This window comes from Rhinolophus sinicus, chromosome 2, assembly GCF_057876585.1.
Source record: "Rhinolophus sinicus isolate RSI-liver-muscle chromosome 2, RSI-T2T, whole genome shotgun sequence".
Classification (NCBI taxonomy): domain Eukaryota; kingdom Metazoa; phylum Chordata; class Mammalia; order Chiroptera; family Rhinolophidae; genus Rhinolophus; species Rhinolophus sinicus.
In genome coordinates, this window is record NC_142502.1 from 146,140,001 (window position 1) to 146,157,105 (window position 17,105).

The 17,105-nt window shown below is 32.7% G+C and overlaps 1 protein-coding gene across 10 annotated transcripts in view; it reads right to left on the reverse strand.

The window, feature by feature from the left end:
• Positions 1-17,105, reverse strand: part of EHBP1 (EH domain binding protein 1) — a 299,763-nt gene that overhangs the window by 73,751 nt on the left and 208,907 nt on the right. For all 10 annotated transcript variants that reach the window (XM_074332041.2, XM_074332040.2, XM_019717739.3 and 7 more), the window contains one exon: positions 11,003-11,146. In XM_074332041.2, coding sequence (XP_074188142.1) covers positions 11,003-11,146 — 144 coding nt within the window. The remainder of the gene's footprint in view (positions 1-11,002; positions 11,147-17,105) is intronic.

Here is a 17,105-nt window from a genome sequence, read left to right on the forward strand (position 1 = left end):
ATATTATCCTGGGACTTTCAACACTGCACTGAACAGCCATATGGAAAATGTCTAGGGCCATTAACAGTCGCATAAAAGGAGTGTTCCTGATGCTAAGACACCTAGCTTTAGCTTCGTGCATTCAAGGCAATCTCAAATAAATAAGACGTTTGAGGCTAGGGGTTTGTGGTCACATAATAGAAAAGATGCTTGAGTTTTTTCCTCCCTAACAATGCTAGTGTTTTGTGTGACTTTGAAGATATGCTAGCAAGCTAACAATATGTTTTCTAAGAACTCTAGTAGCCATTGTGAGGATAGCAGACTTCAAATCAACTTAAATTTAGACATAACAGATAAACTATTATTTAAATCATAATGAATAAAAACTACTGCCTTGTGCAGAGGCATTTATGCCGAACATAGAAGTATACAGGCATTCTTCTATAAAATGCAACTATAAAAAAGATTAGCTATACATTTAAAGTGTCATACTGGTCTGAAAAGGATTATGTACATTAAATCTTCTGTCAATTGTGTTGGAGTAAGAAATAAGGAATATATTTTCATCTCAGTGCCCTGGGTGTAGATATTCCAACTCATAGAGAATAAAAATCCCTAAATAAGACAAAATCTCACTCTGTATCTTATTGAAGGTTTTAGATTCCGTTTTATAATAGCTGATGTTGTTCTTTTGAAATTACAAATGCAAAGTTAAGCCACTTCTTCCTACTAATAGAACTGGAAATATGTGTACTTAGGAAAAATAAAAATTTTAGCCTCATCTTAATTTTAAAGTTTGATTCTTAGAAGCTAGCCATTTTAATGTAACATAGTCAATATTCATAAACACAAAGTATAATTTTATACACATTTTTATGATGATACATACATAAGATGTATTTATGAAAACTACAGGAAGAGTTTCTATCAGGGATTACCAAAATGATATGTAGTGTTTTTTTTTAACAATTTGATAGTAACTGCTTCTTTTATTATCCGGAAAAGATCTAGTGATCTTATCTAAATCTGCTACAATTATCAGCTTGACAGACTAGTTCCATTTAAATCAATAATTTCCAATTAACATCAAAAGTACAAGGTTGATGTACCACCCCTTTATAGCAACAAAATACCTGTTCAAGGTTTAATTTGCAAAACAGCAGTTTGCATTCTCCTGGTGCTTACCAAACAAGCCATTTGGATTCATTACCAAAGACCAGTGGGAAAAAAAGTCACTATCTTTTCCGATTCCTGAACTTTGCAGTTAAATTAAGGATTGAGGAAACTAAAATTCTCATATATACAGTTTTCTTTAGAGGATTCAAATATTCCTGCAAATCTCTGGAGATACACTATAAACCTTTTAGGACTTGAGGCTAGCTTGCAGTACGATTCTGCTAAGAAAGAATGGGCGCTAATGACAATCGATTACAATAGGTCACTCACTATGCTTGCAGATTAAGTATTAGGGAAAAAACTTCAAGTCTGTTTTATAACAACATTGTAATTATTTTCTGACCTTTCTTTTGAAAAAGCTTCCAGGTATCTAACAACTATCTGCAAACCATATTCTTATGCTACATAATTTACAGCGCAAAGAATTAAAAACAGATTTATAAATTCACTGATCATTAAATGATTAGACTAATTAGATTGAAGAATCATCCCAATTTTCTTTTTAGACTTTCTATTTATAAAATAGATTTTATTCTTTCTTAAAAACATACAAGTAATAAACTTACATGGCATCATTGTTCTGATAGGTTCAAAGTGCTTCACAAATATCCTAACAATTCAAGGACTGGGTAGCAGGGCTAGCATCCCTTATTCTTAGAGGGTATTGATCATAAACTTTAGCACATCAAATGCAAACACCTCTTTCAGCTATTTATATCATTACATGAGCATTATCAAATGTAGTGGTGGATTTATTACATGTGTTTTTAAAAAAGCAATTATACTCTAATGCAAAGTAATAAGCAAAAGAGTCGAAATAGACTAGCCTGTTAAATTCTACTTGGACATTTCTTGGGGGAAAAGTGTTTGGGGAAATTGAGTAATGAAGAAAAATAATAAAAAGGAAATATTTTCTTAAAAAAAAGCTATTACATTTTTCTCAGTTTGTGTTGAAATATATTATATAATCAAGGGGGCTTCTTGGGATTACATAATGGCTAGATTGCTAAACCTGCCAAACTCTTGAGTTGCACTTCGAAAAAAAAAAAAAAAATTAAGTACATGTGGAATACAATGAACAAAACAACATCACATCTAAAATTTACATTAGTAAAATGTAACATAGGAAAATCTTCATAGAACAATAGGAATAGGAAGCAAAAAAATATGAATCACAGAGATTCAGAGCAATAAAATCTCTCTTACAGAAAAATAATCCCAGGAAACACCTGAAACAGGTTAAATGAACACCTAAAGGCACAGAGATACAAATGAGTCATGTAAACCACTTTCCTTAAAAAAGATCTAAATGCAATATGGACTTGTAGCAAGTTCTCATTAAAACATGCAATGTCAGTCTTGACAAAAATTAAGAAAAATAAAAAGGTTTACAGTATATGTTTGTGAATTGCCTTTTATGAGAAATTACAGCTCAAATCTTTCCTGAGGATTACAGTCTGTACATAAGGACCCGTGAGGTACAATTAACAAGAATAGCTTTCTGTGTCTTGGAAACTGTTTCGTAGCCTTCCAGCCTAAAGCTATCCTAACTTACGTAAGAGGGGATGTTAGAAATGGTGTTGATTCAAGGCAGAGTTGGGAGCTGAACTCTTATCAGAAGTCCCAGAATATGGGAAGAGCAGGTGTGTATAAGGATTTGGCATGCATACACTACAATAACAAAGAAAGGTATCATAATGTAGGATTCAAGAATAGGAAGAAAAGGATAATACAGGGAATCTTATATCCCAAAGTGACAAATGTCATCTCCGTAACTGACTCAAGAAAGGGGGAACGGACACTTTAACTTCTAAATCAATTTTGCTTTCAAGACCTTCAGAGAGACAACAGTATTTTTTTCCTGTTTACAAAAATTTACTACCAAGAAACTCCTTATAGCAACCCAAACTTCATGTTTAAGCTCATTTATTAGTTGACATTCAGAAGATATGAAAAATAGTCTGTCATTATTCCCTTAATTTATCCATTGAAGAAACATTTACATAATATTTGGTGCTGGTGATACTTCTTGATATTTAGCTCATGGTTGAATGGGAGAAAGAGGTGTATAATTAGATTATCATATGGGATAAATGCGACAATACAGATATGTATAACATATTAGAAAAAGATACAGGAAGGAGAATTAACTTTATTGCTAGGAGCCCTGACAGAGGTACGCATAGAATAAGCGATATTTCAGTGGAAACTAACAAGGGAAAAAGAGCATTTCAGAGAAACATCAGAAAATGCTTGACACAGGAACAGAAGAGTATGCCACATCCTCTCTGTAAGCAACTGAGTAGAGTGGGACTGTAGAATGAAACATGGGAGAGAGGTGAGAGATGAGGCGAGAAACGGAAGGGGCAGGATCTGCAATAACCATGTATGAGACCATGTTGAGTAGTTGCAAAGTTTATCCTCCTGGGTAAGCAGGAGCGACCAGAAAGATTTTGAGCCTAAACTTATTCAAATTAGTACTTAAACTATTTTCCAGTTTTCTCTTCTTTATATTTTGTAAGCCTATTTTTTCCTTACAAGTAGATCTTTGCTTTCAATCCTTTAATACTTCTCCGAATCCTCTGTAAGTTCTCACGCTCTCTTAGCCCAGAACCAGGTACAAAAGTCTCAAAAGGAGGTAAACTATATCGAGTTCAAGGACATTGTCTCATGCACTATATGCTTCATTTAAGTACTCTAACATCAATTAGTAAAATAGTTGTACTCATTCTTCTTGGTATTCATCAGAAGGTCCTAGGTTAGTTATATAGAAACAAAGTTCAGAAGAATAAAATATAGAAATTGCTAAAGTCCTAAATCAGTGATCTCTTAAGAGTAAGTAACAGTAAGCTCTTTAGTAAACTCTTGAAGATTTAAGGTCAGTGTCTCATTTACTCAAGGCCTGAGGTCACTCCTGGGTACCAACATTTTCTTTTTTTTTAGCTCATGGGAATTCTCAGTTAAACTAAGAATAGTACCGTAACATACTTATGAAGGGCAAGATAATTTACGATAAATTTAAGACCACAATAAATTAAGTCAGAGATTAAAGAAAATAAGCAAGTGAAAATAGTAGCAATCAGTTCACTAAATTAGATGCCAGCTTTTTTTTTTTTTTTTTTTTTTTAGTTAGACCTCCTTTTTTATTTACCAGAAGTCTTTTGATCTCTCCAGAGTGAAAGGGATGCTGACACTGAAGTGGGGATGGTATTAGTCATGGTTCCCTTACCCCCTTCACTGTGGACACCTATTAATTTGAATGTCACACAGGAAGAAAAAAAAGAACGTGCATCCATTTTAAAATGGAAAAACAGATTTAGAGAGATTAAGTAATTTCCAGTTTTAGTATCATGTAACTCACATTCAATTGCTCCAGAGATGAAATTAGGCTTTCCCCCCTTTTTCTTTTGTCAGCCAAGTTGGCCATACTACTTTTCCAAATATGGACAATACTACTAAATAATTGCAACCTGTATGTATAAGAGCTACTTAGAAATGATAAAGAAAATGATCAAATTATGAAAATGACTATGTCCTTGGAAAAGATATCAACCTAATATCAAGTTACATGCTAAACTAAAAATCTGAAAAGCAACGGCAAGGTGTAACTTCCTCTGTATTTGTGAAACTGGACTTACGTGACATTTTATATTCTCCTTCTTATTTCAATATTAGCTATAAGCCCCACAGAGTATGAAGTGCCCAAACTACAGCAACAGTCCTAGAATGTACTATGTAGTTCATAAAATTGATGTTCTCCACAACACATCTATATAGGGCTTGACCTACCTGAACAAGGAGCAATAGTAGAACGTGCAAGTAAGAGTTTTTAAATTGAGCTTGAACTGTAACTGAGAAGAGGTTGCAACAATATCTCGCATGCCATCTGCTCTTCTTACAATGTGACTTTGACACTCCTCCCATTGAGGGGTGCGGTCCATGTCTCCACTTTATAAGCCTGGGTGCAGCGTTGTGTCTGCTTGGGCCAACACTAGACAAAGCTGATGCTATATGACTTCTAAAGCTAGATCATACAGATGTCATCCATGCACATCCTCCTTACTCTTTTGGGACACTTGCTCTTAAATCCAGCCCACCAGGCTGTGAGAAAGCCCCAATTAGCCCAAGTGGGAAGACCACATGCAGAGGTCACATGTAGGTGTCCCAAATGACAGTCCAGCAGAGGTACTGGCTGAAAACCAGCCCCAGACATCAGGGAACAGAAATAAACCATTCCTAGTATCCTATCCTAATGCCTATCTCACAGAAACTACGAACATAATAGTTGTTTTATGCCAACAAGGTTTGCAGTGGTTTTTCTATATGCAGCAAAAGATAACTTAAAAGAGCAAGGGTAGGCAAAACATCTATGAGACTGTTTAAAGCATAGTTTCATAAGCAAAAAGGTCCAACTTCGGGTAAGTGGGAAACAAATGCAACCAAGTGACCAGCCTGGCACATAGCTAGCTAGGTACGCAGCACAGAGCTCCTCTCTGGAAAAAACAACTGTAACAACCAACACAAGAATATATGACAGTCAACCCAAGTACATCAGTGACAGTCAAAGGAGCAATGAAATATTTTGTGAGATAACCATGATTACTACTCATCAACCTCAAACAAAAGTCAGAGAATTTCATGTAGTAATGTGAACAGGATTGCTATTACTCAATCTGCCATTTATTTTATACCTAGGCACAAACCAACATCAACTGTAAAAGTAGAGTCCTTTCTAGGTCTCTAACAGATACACGTACCTTAAAGATACTGAAACATACACTAGTTTAAATGGTCAAGTTTGTTTGGGTCTACTAAGAAAGTAAGCTGCTAAAACTATTTTTGGACACCCCAAATTTCTAGAATTTTAAGTATTTATCTTAGCATGTCACATTTTCAGAACAGAAAGATTAAAGGGGAAAAACACTTTTAATATTCATTTTGTTATATTATCTCTTAGGGATAAAGATTGTTAATATTTTGATGGTTTTTCCTTCCTGTCCTTTTTCAATCCATATATGAAAACACAGTCTCTATTATTTCAAAAAGCCAGATATTTTTTTACGTCTTTCTTTTTGTACAAAATGACACTGTGAGCATTGTGAACATTTTCATATGTCCTTTCAATATTTTTCAAAACATTATTGAATAGAGAATTTTAATAACTGCATAACAAGTATACACACATATATATGTTATAATTTATTTGATCATTCTCCTATTTTGAGCAATTACCATTTTGTAACTTTTGCTATTACAAATTACATTATAATGAAAAGCTGCCTATTGACCTTTGTTAGTAAAAGTACTGGATGAAAGAATATGAGCATTTCTTGCTTATGCCTAATTGCTTTCCAGAAAGGTGTGGCAAGTTGCCCATTACCAGCAGTGTAAAAGAGTATCTAATGCAAGAAAACATAACCAGCATCATGTTTCTTAAAATCCAAGATATATATATTTTACAGATACTGTAAGATGTCATAGACATAGATGAGCTGTTTTAGTAATTAACTTCTGATGTTGAAGTCACACTAACATAACTTAGCTAAAAGTTTAAGTTTTAATTGGAAAATAAAAACTGTAAGTAAAATTAGTGGTTCCTTAAACGGAAGAGATGACCAATAAATTTTGTTTTGGAAATTTGAAGTAGTAAATAAATAAGTTGAATGAATGAATAAACAGCATTAAAAGTCAGGATATTTAAATTCTAAGCATAGTTTGCCACTGTCTGCAGCCCTAGATAAATTTAAACACCCTTTTGTAACACATTTTCTTAATCTCTACTGTAGATAAAACAATAATATCTACTCCTACTTTACAAGGATGTCAGAGAAATAAACAAGAAGGAAATATAACATAATGCTTTAAAAATATAATCTCTGAAGTCAAATTGTTTAGGTTTAATTCTTGACTCTCTTATTAGCTGTGTGACTATGGGCAATTCATTAATTTGTGTGTCAGTTTTCTCAACTGTAAAACAGGGATGATAACAGTTAACACAATATAATTGTAGAAACTAAAAAAATCCATGTGAAAGCACTTAGAATCCTGCTTGACACACAGTAAGTGCCCAATAAACATTAGATGATAATTATTAGTACATGTAAGATTTGTACATAGGCAAAGTAACTGGTTTTTAAAATTTACTTGGCAGACATTATTTAAATCTCAAGTATTCTGAATTCAAAATCAACACACTTGAAAATTATAAAGCTATAACTTTTCCATAATTTTTGGAGCCTGAAAGAATTATGAAACAAAGTTCATTACAAACAAAATATCAACAAAACAACTTTCTTTTTAAAAAGAACATTCTTTCTGTGGCTCTTCACTTGACTGGATCCTTCTTACCCATCAAATCTTAGTTTAAATCACTCAAGTCCCCACCTACTCAAATTATCCTCTACCAGATCATGCAGTTTTCACACTCTGTAGTTATTTATTTATTACTATCTGTCTCTTCCCCTCAGAATGTAAACTCCATGAGGTAAGTCTTTTCTGTCATTCTGAATATACTTAGTTCAGATACATAGTATCTGGCAAATGAATGAATAAAAAAATTGATGATGTAACAGATTGCTAGGCACTGAAAAAGTTGGCATATAGGCTACAAACTTTCTTCCTTAGAAAAAGCCCCTCTAAATTAGTGTTTTTCAAAAATTTTTATCATGACCCACAGTTAAAAATACATTTTATATCAAGATCTGGTAAGCACACATATCCACGGAACTAAAACAAGTTTTACACAAAAATACTATGCTTACTATGTGTGATAAATTCTGATACTTTCTGTTCCATTCTATTGTGTTCCTTTTCATTAAAAATAAAATAATTATTGTGGCCCACTAAACTGATTTTATATCACATTATTGTGTAAAGACTTGAAGTCTGAAAAACAATGCTTACGGTCAGAGGTTATTCAATTGGTATCTTAAAAGCATTTTTAAAAGTATGCATGGGAAGGAAGAAATAAAACTGTCTTTGTTCATAGATATAATCATCTATGCAGAAATCTAAAAGAGTAATAATAAAAAAAAACTCCCCAGGAACTAATAAGCAATTATAGCAAGGTTGGAGGATACAAGGTTGTTATACAAGACAATTGCTTTCCCATATACCAGTAATGAACAAGTGGAATTTGAAATTAAGAACACAATACCATTTATATTAGCACCTCCCAGAATGAATTGCTTAGGTATAAATCTAACAAAATATGTATATATTCTATATGAAGAGCACTACAAAATCTTGTTAATGAAATCAAAGAAGAACTAAACAAATGGAGAGATATTCCATGTCATGGACAGACTCAATATTGTCAAGATGTCCTTCCAACTTGATCTATATGTTCAATGCAATCCCAATGAAAATCCCAGCAAGTTATTTTGTGGATATAGGCAAATTGATTCTAAAGTTTATATGGAAAGGCAAATAACCTAGAATAGCCAACATAATACTGAAGAAGAATAAAGTTGGAGGACTAACATTACCTGACTTCAAAACTTATAAAGTGACAGTAATCAAAATAGTTTGGTACTGGCAAGGGAAGAGACAAATTGATCAATGGAACAGAATAGAGCCCAGAAATAAACCCCCATAAATACAGTCAATTGGTCTTTGACAAAGCAGCGAAAGCAACACAATAGAGCAAAGACAGTCTTTTTAACAACGGGTCTGAAACAACTGGACATCCACATACAAAAACACAAATCTACACAGAGACTTTACTCCCATCACAAAAAATTAACTCAAAATGGACCAAGGACCTAAATAAAAACACAAAGCTATAAAACCCCTCAAAGATAACGTAGACACCTAGATGATTTAGGGTATGGTAATGTGTTCGTAGATACAACACCAAAGTCACAATTTATGAAAGGAATAATAGAAAAGCTGAATCTCATTAAAATTAAAAACGTCTGGTCTGCGAAAGACAATGTGGAGAGAATGACAAGACAAGGCACAGACAAGGAGAAAATATTTGCAAAGGACACATTAATGTCTTAATAACCTCTGACCTACTAAATTCCTTCCAGACTGTTATCCAAAATATACAAATTGTTAAAACTCAACAGTAAGAAAACAAAGAACCAGATTAAAAAAGCAGGCCAATTAGCTTAACAGACACCTCTTCAAAGATTTACAGATTGCTAATAAGCGTATCAAAAGATTATCCACATCATTTGTGATCAGGGAAATGCAAATACAAACAATGAGAAACCACTACTAGAAATCAATTATCTATTAGAATGGCCAAAATCCAGAGCACTGACACCACCAAATTCTGGCAAGGACTCTCATTCATTGCTGGTGGGAATGCAAAAATGGTACAGACATTTGGAAGATAGTTTGATGATTTCTTACAAAAGTAAACATACTCTTACCATACGATCCAGCAATTGTGCTCCTTGGTATTTATCCAAAGGAGCTGAAAACTTGTATTTACACAAAAACCTGCACGTAGATGATTATAGCAGCTTTACTCATAATTGCCAAAACTTGGAAGCAACCAAGATGTCCTTCAGAAGGTGAATGGATAAACTGCGGTACATCCAGACAATGATATATTATTCAGCGCTAAAAAGAAATGAGCTATCAAGCCATGAAAAAACACAGAGAAACCTTCTTTTACAAATATTACTAAGTAAAAGAAGCCAATCAGAAAAGGTTACATATTGTGACATTCTGGAAAAGGCAAAATTACAGAGACAGTAAAATTATCAGGTTGCCAGGGGTTAGGGATGGGGAGAGGGATAAATAGGTGGAACACAGAGGATTTTTAGAGTGGTGAAAATACTCTGTATTGTACCATAATGATAGATACATGTCATTATACATTTGTCCAAACTCAGAATGTACACCACCAAGATTGAACCATAATGTAAACTACGGACTTTGGGTGATTATAATGTGTCAAGGTAGGTTCATCAGTTGTAACGAATATAGCACTGTGGGGGAGGATGTCGTTAAGGGATATGCATGTGTGGGTACAGTGGGTTTACGGGAAACCTCTGTACCTTCCTCTCAATTCTGCTGTGAACCTAAAACTGTTCTAAAACAAAAAAAAATCCTAATTAAAAACAAACAAAAAAGCATGCAGTTTTATGTATATGTGAGTTTGATGGTACGGTAGGGTTGTCATCGTTTTCAGATTTACGAAGAGGTTCATGTCCCCCTAAATCGAAGAGCTTTTATTACTATATGTCCATTATTATATGTGAAGCACTGCACAAAAATATGTATAAAAATCTGGTTTAACATAGGAATGGCAGCATATGACAGGAAAGAGCACTGACTGAAGTCTGGTAAGATTCAGGTTCAAATCCTGGATTCATCCTTTACCTGGATTCATCTACAACCTTGTACAAATTCCCATACCCATTAGCCTTAGTATTCTTATCTGGAAAGTAGTCTGAATATCTACTTCATGGGGTTAAAACAAAAATTACATAAACATTCATTATAATACCTAGAATATATTAGGTATTTAACAAATGGTAGGCATCATTATTATATTCTAATATTTCCAACAAAATTAACTTTCATGGACAAAATGCAATCTTAAAGTATAACTAAATTACAAAATGTAAATTACCAAAAAATAATTATTCATGTATATGTAGAAATTATATTCCAGGATCTTACTTCTCCTCTTGGCTAACACTACTATGTAGGAGTAATTACATGTTCCTCAAGTATGACTTTATAAAATCTATAAGTATACCAAGTACCCACAATAAACAAGGTCTATGGAAACATAATTTAGCAAATATATAAATAAATTACTCCCCTCGCCCCCAGGATTATAATGAACAATTTATGGTTTGTTTTTTAAACCAATGTTTCTCACATCACTCAGCTGCCTGTTGGAGAGTGCTGTGGCTGCACTGGTATTCTGCTTATTCCCTGCCTTTACAGCTGCATCTCTTCTTGCTTGCTCAAGCAGAACTCTTGCTCTTTCTTTAAGTTCTTCTTGTCGAGATAACATTCGATGCTTAAAAGAAAAAGATACAGAATTAGGAGCCCCAAAAAAGAAAAAGAAAAAGAACATGTAATATACATTTGTAAACTACAATGTGTCAAAATAATAGAGGTCAGGGATAAGATTGTAGTTTTATGAGATAAACTATAGAAAATATTAATGTTGACTAGAAACTGTGGAATGAATGCATAAGTTTTGACATACAGGAACTATATCTTTACTGTCAAAAACTGGATCAAATTTAATTACATTTTTATTAGAACATACTCTCATAAGGTATAAGGTCATGATCTACTTTATATATGTACTTCGTATTTGCTAATCCATGATGTATAATCTGGCAAACACATTTTTAAAAGATACCAGTTTTATTTTTATAGTCTTGTAGAATTGATAACAAGGTATCTTCCAAATTTTTATGTCGAAAGATATTAAGTATCTGTGGTAATAATCCTTTAAATTATTGACATTTATAGAAAATTCAAAGCTATCATATTTTGTTTAAAAAAAAGTGAAATGGATTTTCTCTATTGTTGACTTTCCTTACAACAATTAATCGTATTAGATTTGAAAGAGTATTTTCCTGGATTAACTTATAATTTTACATTATATGTTTGGAGAAGAATAGGTAGTAATCACCAATGGAAATGAGTTCCAAAATGGTGACATTAACCCAAAGCACAAATATCCACAGTTTATAGTTCAAATTCCTTTTTTCCACTAAAGTGGCCAACTTCTGGCTTTAGAGGGCTATTACTATTGCTCTGACATTTAATTTCTTTTATTCCCCTTTCATTGCATAGTTTTGGTTCAATCGTAAGTATCATTCAAGGTCAAGGAAGAGGTAATAAACAGTAAACCTATTACTTTATTTGGTATAATACAAAACTTTATTAAAAATGTATTACATATGTCATTTTTGAGTCTCTTTGCAATCTTTATATTTTAATATAACAATTTTGAACCTTTTTCTGTAATCTTAAGGAAGGATTTTTTTAAAGTGTATAATTCAGTGTTTTTTAGTATATTCACAAGGTTGTAAACCATCAACACTAATACCAGAACATTTTCATCATCCAATGTTTTAAGAGGATTAAACAAAAATTCTTAATAGATAAAACTGAAATATACATTAATAAATGATAACGATAGATTTTAAGTTCTTGTAGATAATAAGACATAATAGAATAAAATTGGTTATTGCATTTGAACTGATTAAAAATTAATGTTTTCTCAAAAACAGACAAAATGAACACTGACTTTGCAGTCAAAACATCAGGTTATTAATCCTTCTTCCATTAATAATAAGCAATGTAATGAACAGGTCACTTATATACTATACTGTTTTCCATTACATGATATCTAAGAACTTCGGAGTCAGACAAACCTGGGCTCAAATATTCATTCCACCAATTAATTGTGGGCAAGTTACTCAATCTCTCCAACCCTCAGTTTCCTCATTTATAAAATGGGAAAACAAACCAACTCTCATAAGCATACTGTAAAGATTAAGTGAAATAGAATAATGCACTGAGCATTGGATACAAGTTGACTATTATTATATATTTTTAAATCTCTCAATTTCCTCATCTTGAAAGGAGGGGAGATCATCTTTAAATTCTAGCTCTAAATTCTGTGATTCTGCAGTCCTTTAGGGATTTCAATCAGCTACAGAAACAGTGAAAATCTGCTTTGGTCTTCAAAGCACATAAACACTTTTTTTTTCTGATTATAAATGCAATTCATATTAATTACAGAAATTTTAGAAAATATATGAAAGTAAAAAGAAGGAAAATAAAACTAATTGGAGGCATAATGGTCCCTGATTTCAAACTATATTACAAAGCTATAGTAATCAAAATAGTACGGTACTACTATAAGAACAGACACATAGATATATTGAATATCAACTGTAATCTTAAAAAAAGCAAGAATTAAAAAAAACAACAGACACACAGACCAATGGAACAAAATAGAGCCCTGAAATAAATGGTCAATTAATGGGCTATACAATGGGGAAAGGACTGTCTCTTCAATAAATAATTTTGAGAAAACTGGGCAGCCACATGCAAAACAATGAAACTAAAACGCTATCTTCTACTATACACATAAATTAGTTCAAAACAGATCAAAGTCTTAAATGTAAGATCTGAAACCATAAAACTCCCAGAAGAAATCAAAGGCGGTAAGCACCTTGATATTGATCTTGATGATTTTTTTTTTTGATTTCACACCAAAAGCAAAGGCAACAAAAGCAAAAATTTAAAAACGGGACTACATCAAACTAAAAAGCTTCTGCACACCAAAGGAAACCATTAACAAAATGTAAAGGCAACCTACTGCATGGGAAAAAACATTTGCAAATCATAAACATATCTGATAAGGGGTTAGGATCCAATATATATAAAGAACTCATTACGACTTGATAGCAAAAAAACAATCTAAATAAAAAATGGACAGATCTAAATAGACACTTTTACTAAGAAGACATACACAATGCCACAGGTACATGGAAAGATGCTCAACATCATCAATTATCAGGGAAATGAAAATCAAAACCACAATCAGATATTACACATTAGAATGGCTATTATCAATAAGACAAGAAATAAGTATTGGCAAGGATGTGGACTAAAGGGAACACTCATTTATTTTTGGTGGGAATGCAAATGGTGTACCCACTATAAAAAAGTCTGGAGGTTCCTAAAAATATCAAAAATAGAAATACCATATGATCCAGCAATTCCATTTCTGGGTATTTAGCTGAAGAAAACAAAAACACTAACTCAAAAAGATACAGTTGCCCCTTGGTATCTGTAGGATTCCTGTGGGTGCCAAACTCCTCAAATGCTCAAGTCCGTTATATAAAATGGCATAGTATTGGCATATAACTTACTTCAAATCATCTCTAGATTACTTATAACCTAATACAATGTCAATGCTATGTAAATAGTTGTTGTATTGTTTAGGGAATATGACAGGGAAAAAAATGTTTGTACATGTTCAGTACAGATGCAACCACTGTAGGCCTAACTACTTAGTACACGCCAGATACAATGCAACATTTTTTCCCCAATATTTTTGACCCATGGTTTGTCGAATCTTTGGATGCAGAACCTGCTGATAAACAGGACTGACTGCATATGGAACCCCATGTTCACTGCAGCATCATTTACAATAATCAAGATATGAAACAAACTAAGTATACATCGATTAATAAAGAAAGAAAATGTGGTATACATACACAATGGAGTATTATTCAGCCACAAAAAAATAGTAAAATTGTGCCATTTGTGACAACATGAATGGATCTTGAGGGAATTATGCTAAGTGTCAGACACAGAGTGTAAATACAATATGACCTCACTTATATGTGGAATCTAAAAACAAAGAAAAAAACCCACCAACTCCCCCTCCCGCAACAAAAACACACACACAAAAAAACAAGCTCACAGATACAGAGAACACATTGGTAGTAGCCAGAGGCTGGTGGTGAGAGGTAGGTAAAATGGGTGAACGGGGTCATAAAAAAGTACAAACTTCCAGCTATAAAATAAATAAGTCATCGGGATGTAATGTACAACACAGTTAATGATACTGTATTGCATATTTGAAAGTTCTAAGAAAAATCTTAAAATTCTCATCACCAGAAAAATATTTTTTGTAACTATGTATGGTGACAAATGTTAACTAGGCTTATTGGGGTGATCATTTCTCAGTGTATACAAATACCGAATCATTATGTTGTATAACTGACAGAAATATATTATATGTCAATTATGCCACAATAAAAAAATAAAAATTTAAAAAATAAAATTAACCATCCTGGTGCCAGAGATAATCACTGCAAAATCATGCTTTTTTCCATTTGGTATTCTATTGTATTTTTTCATGTCCTTAAATATTTTTTTGAAAAGATGATTTTAAATTGTCTACCTACACAAACAATAGTTTAGTGGTTACCAGAGGGGAAGGGGGAAGAGGGGTGGTAGATGAGGGTAAAGGGGATCAAATACATGGTGATGCAAGGAGAACTGACTCTGGGTGGTGAACACACAATGGGATTTATAGATGATGTGTTATAGAATTGTTCACCTGAAATCTATGTAACTTTACTAACAATTGTCACCCTAATAAACTTTAATTTAAAAAAAATTAAATAGATAAATTGTCTACCTAGCATTCTGTTAATACAGATGTATCAGACTTTAACTTGTCTTACACTATTGCATATTTAGGTTGTTTATAATTTTTCATTACCATAAACAATGTTATGAACATCTTTTATGTAAACTCTTATATACATTTCTGATTATCTCCTTAGTAAAAATTCCTGGTGTTACAATCTACAAGATAAACATTTTTAAGGGACTTAAGGTACATTGCTAAACTGTCTTTCAATAAAGCTTACTGCTTTACATCTGAGTTATGATTAGTTGTAGTGTTATTAAGGTCAAAAACAAAGAGATACTATGAGCCTACAGTTTATGAGCATAGACTTTGGAGTCAGTTAAGTTTGGTTTTGAATTCGAACTTTAACATTTATTATGTGATCTTAGGCAACTCTGTAAACCCGTTTTCCACATATAAAATAGGATTCAACCACTTTCCTCATGAGTTGTAAAGTTTAAGAAAGATGTGTAAAATATATAATGGTAATCGCATGTATTAGCCACTCAACTGGGCAACATCATGACTATGTTAAATCTATACAGCCATACTAAATTATCAAATTTCCTCTAATCTAATGCACTTATTAGAATCACTATTATTTTATTGGGAAAGAACTAGGAAAGAACACTGTCAATTAAACTCTTAACATACTATCTATCGTAAGTAACATCTTAATTTCAGAAAAGTTTAAATGTAAAAGGATGTATATCTTAGAAGTGATGGAATACAGTACAAAAAAGAAAAACTGAGTTTTAATTGTCTAAAATTTAACTGCTATGTACAATTAAAAAGCCCTATGAAGTAATATGTATACCCTATTACAACTTTTAGTGTCAGGCAACACTTTCGCCAAAAAAAAATTTTAATTTACCCTAAGCAAAATTCTGACCAATAAACATATGGCCAATAAACACACACATAGAGAGTTGTAAATAGATGCTGCTTTTATCGCCTTATGGATTTACTACTGTACACCATTTATATCATCTGAATAAAATCACATGATAGAGTTTAAAGCCAAAAGAACTCTCAGAGATGGTTTCATTTAACGTGTGTGGAAAATTAATATTTAAAGAATTTAAATGGCAAGTTAACATGTCACACTGGTAATCACTGGCAAAGCCAAGATGAGACCCTAGGTTTACTGATTTCCAGTCCAGAGTATTCTAAGTTTTTAAACCTTAATCAATTTCTAGATTTAACTAAACACATTTACCTTAAAAATAAGGATTATAAGAAAAATCTGCATTAGATATTAGAACTTAGGCTCACCAAATTCTGCAACTGTCAATCACTAGATGTTCCTTGTTTCTCTGCTATGTATAGACACTACTATGTCCTGAAAGCGTTTTTGTCCTAAACCTTTGATTTGAGGTTTTTGACTAGGAGAACAGGGGCTTGTTTTGTTAGCTACTATATTTCTTTGATTCTATCATGCACATTTTTTCTTAACACCTCTGAAAACTTAAAATTGATGGCCTCTTATACTCTCCATTATACAGGTGATAGCTAAGATATAGTTGTCAATGCCTCATATGCATATGCTTGATATTTTTGGTGGCATGACTGCAATTCCTTGATGTTTCAGTTATCAACCACTTCAGTACTACTTAAGAATGGAACTTAACTTCACGTTATTGTCTGAAACTCTTTTGTTGGGACCTTCCAGTAAAGTCAAGAAAATGTTATTATCAAAAAGTATTACTGAGAAGAAAATCCCAGAGACAGTTGTTGAGAAATGCTATAAATCAGAGATTTTTAAACTTTTGGTTTCAGAATCCCTTTATGTGCTTAGAAG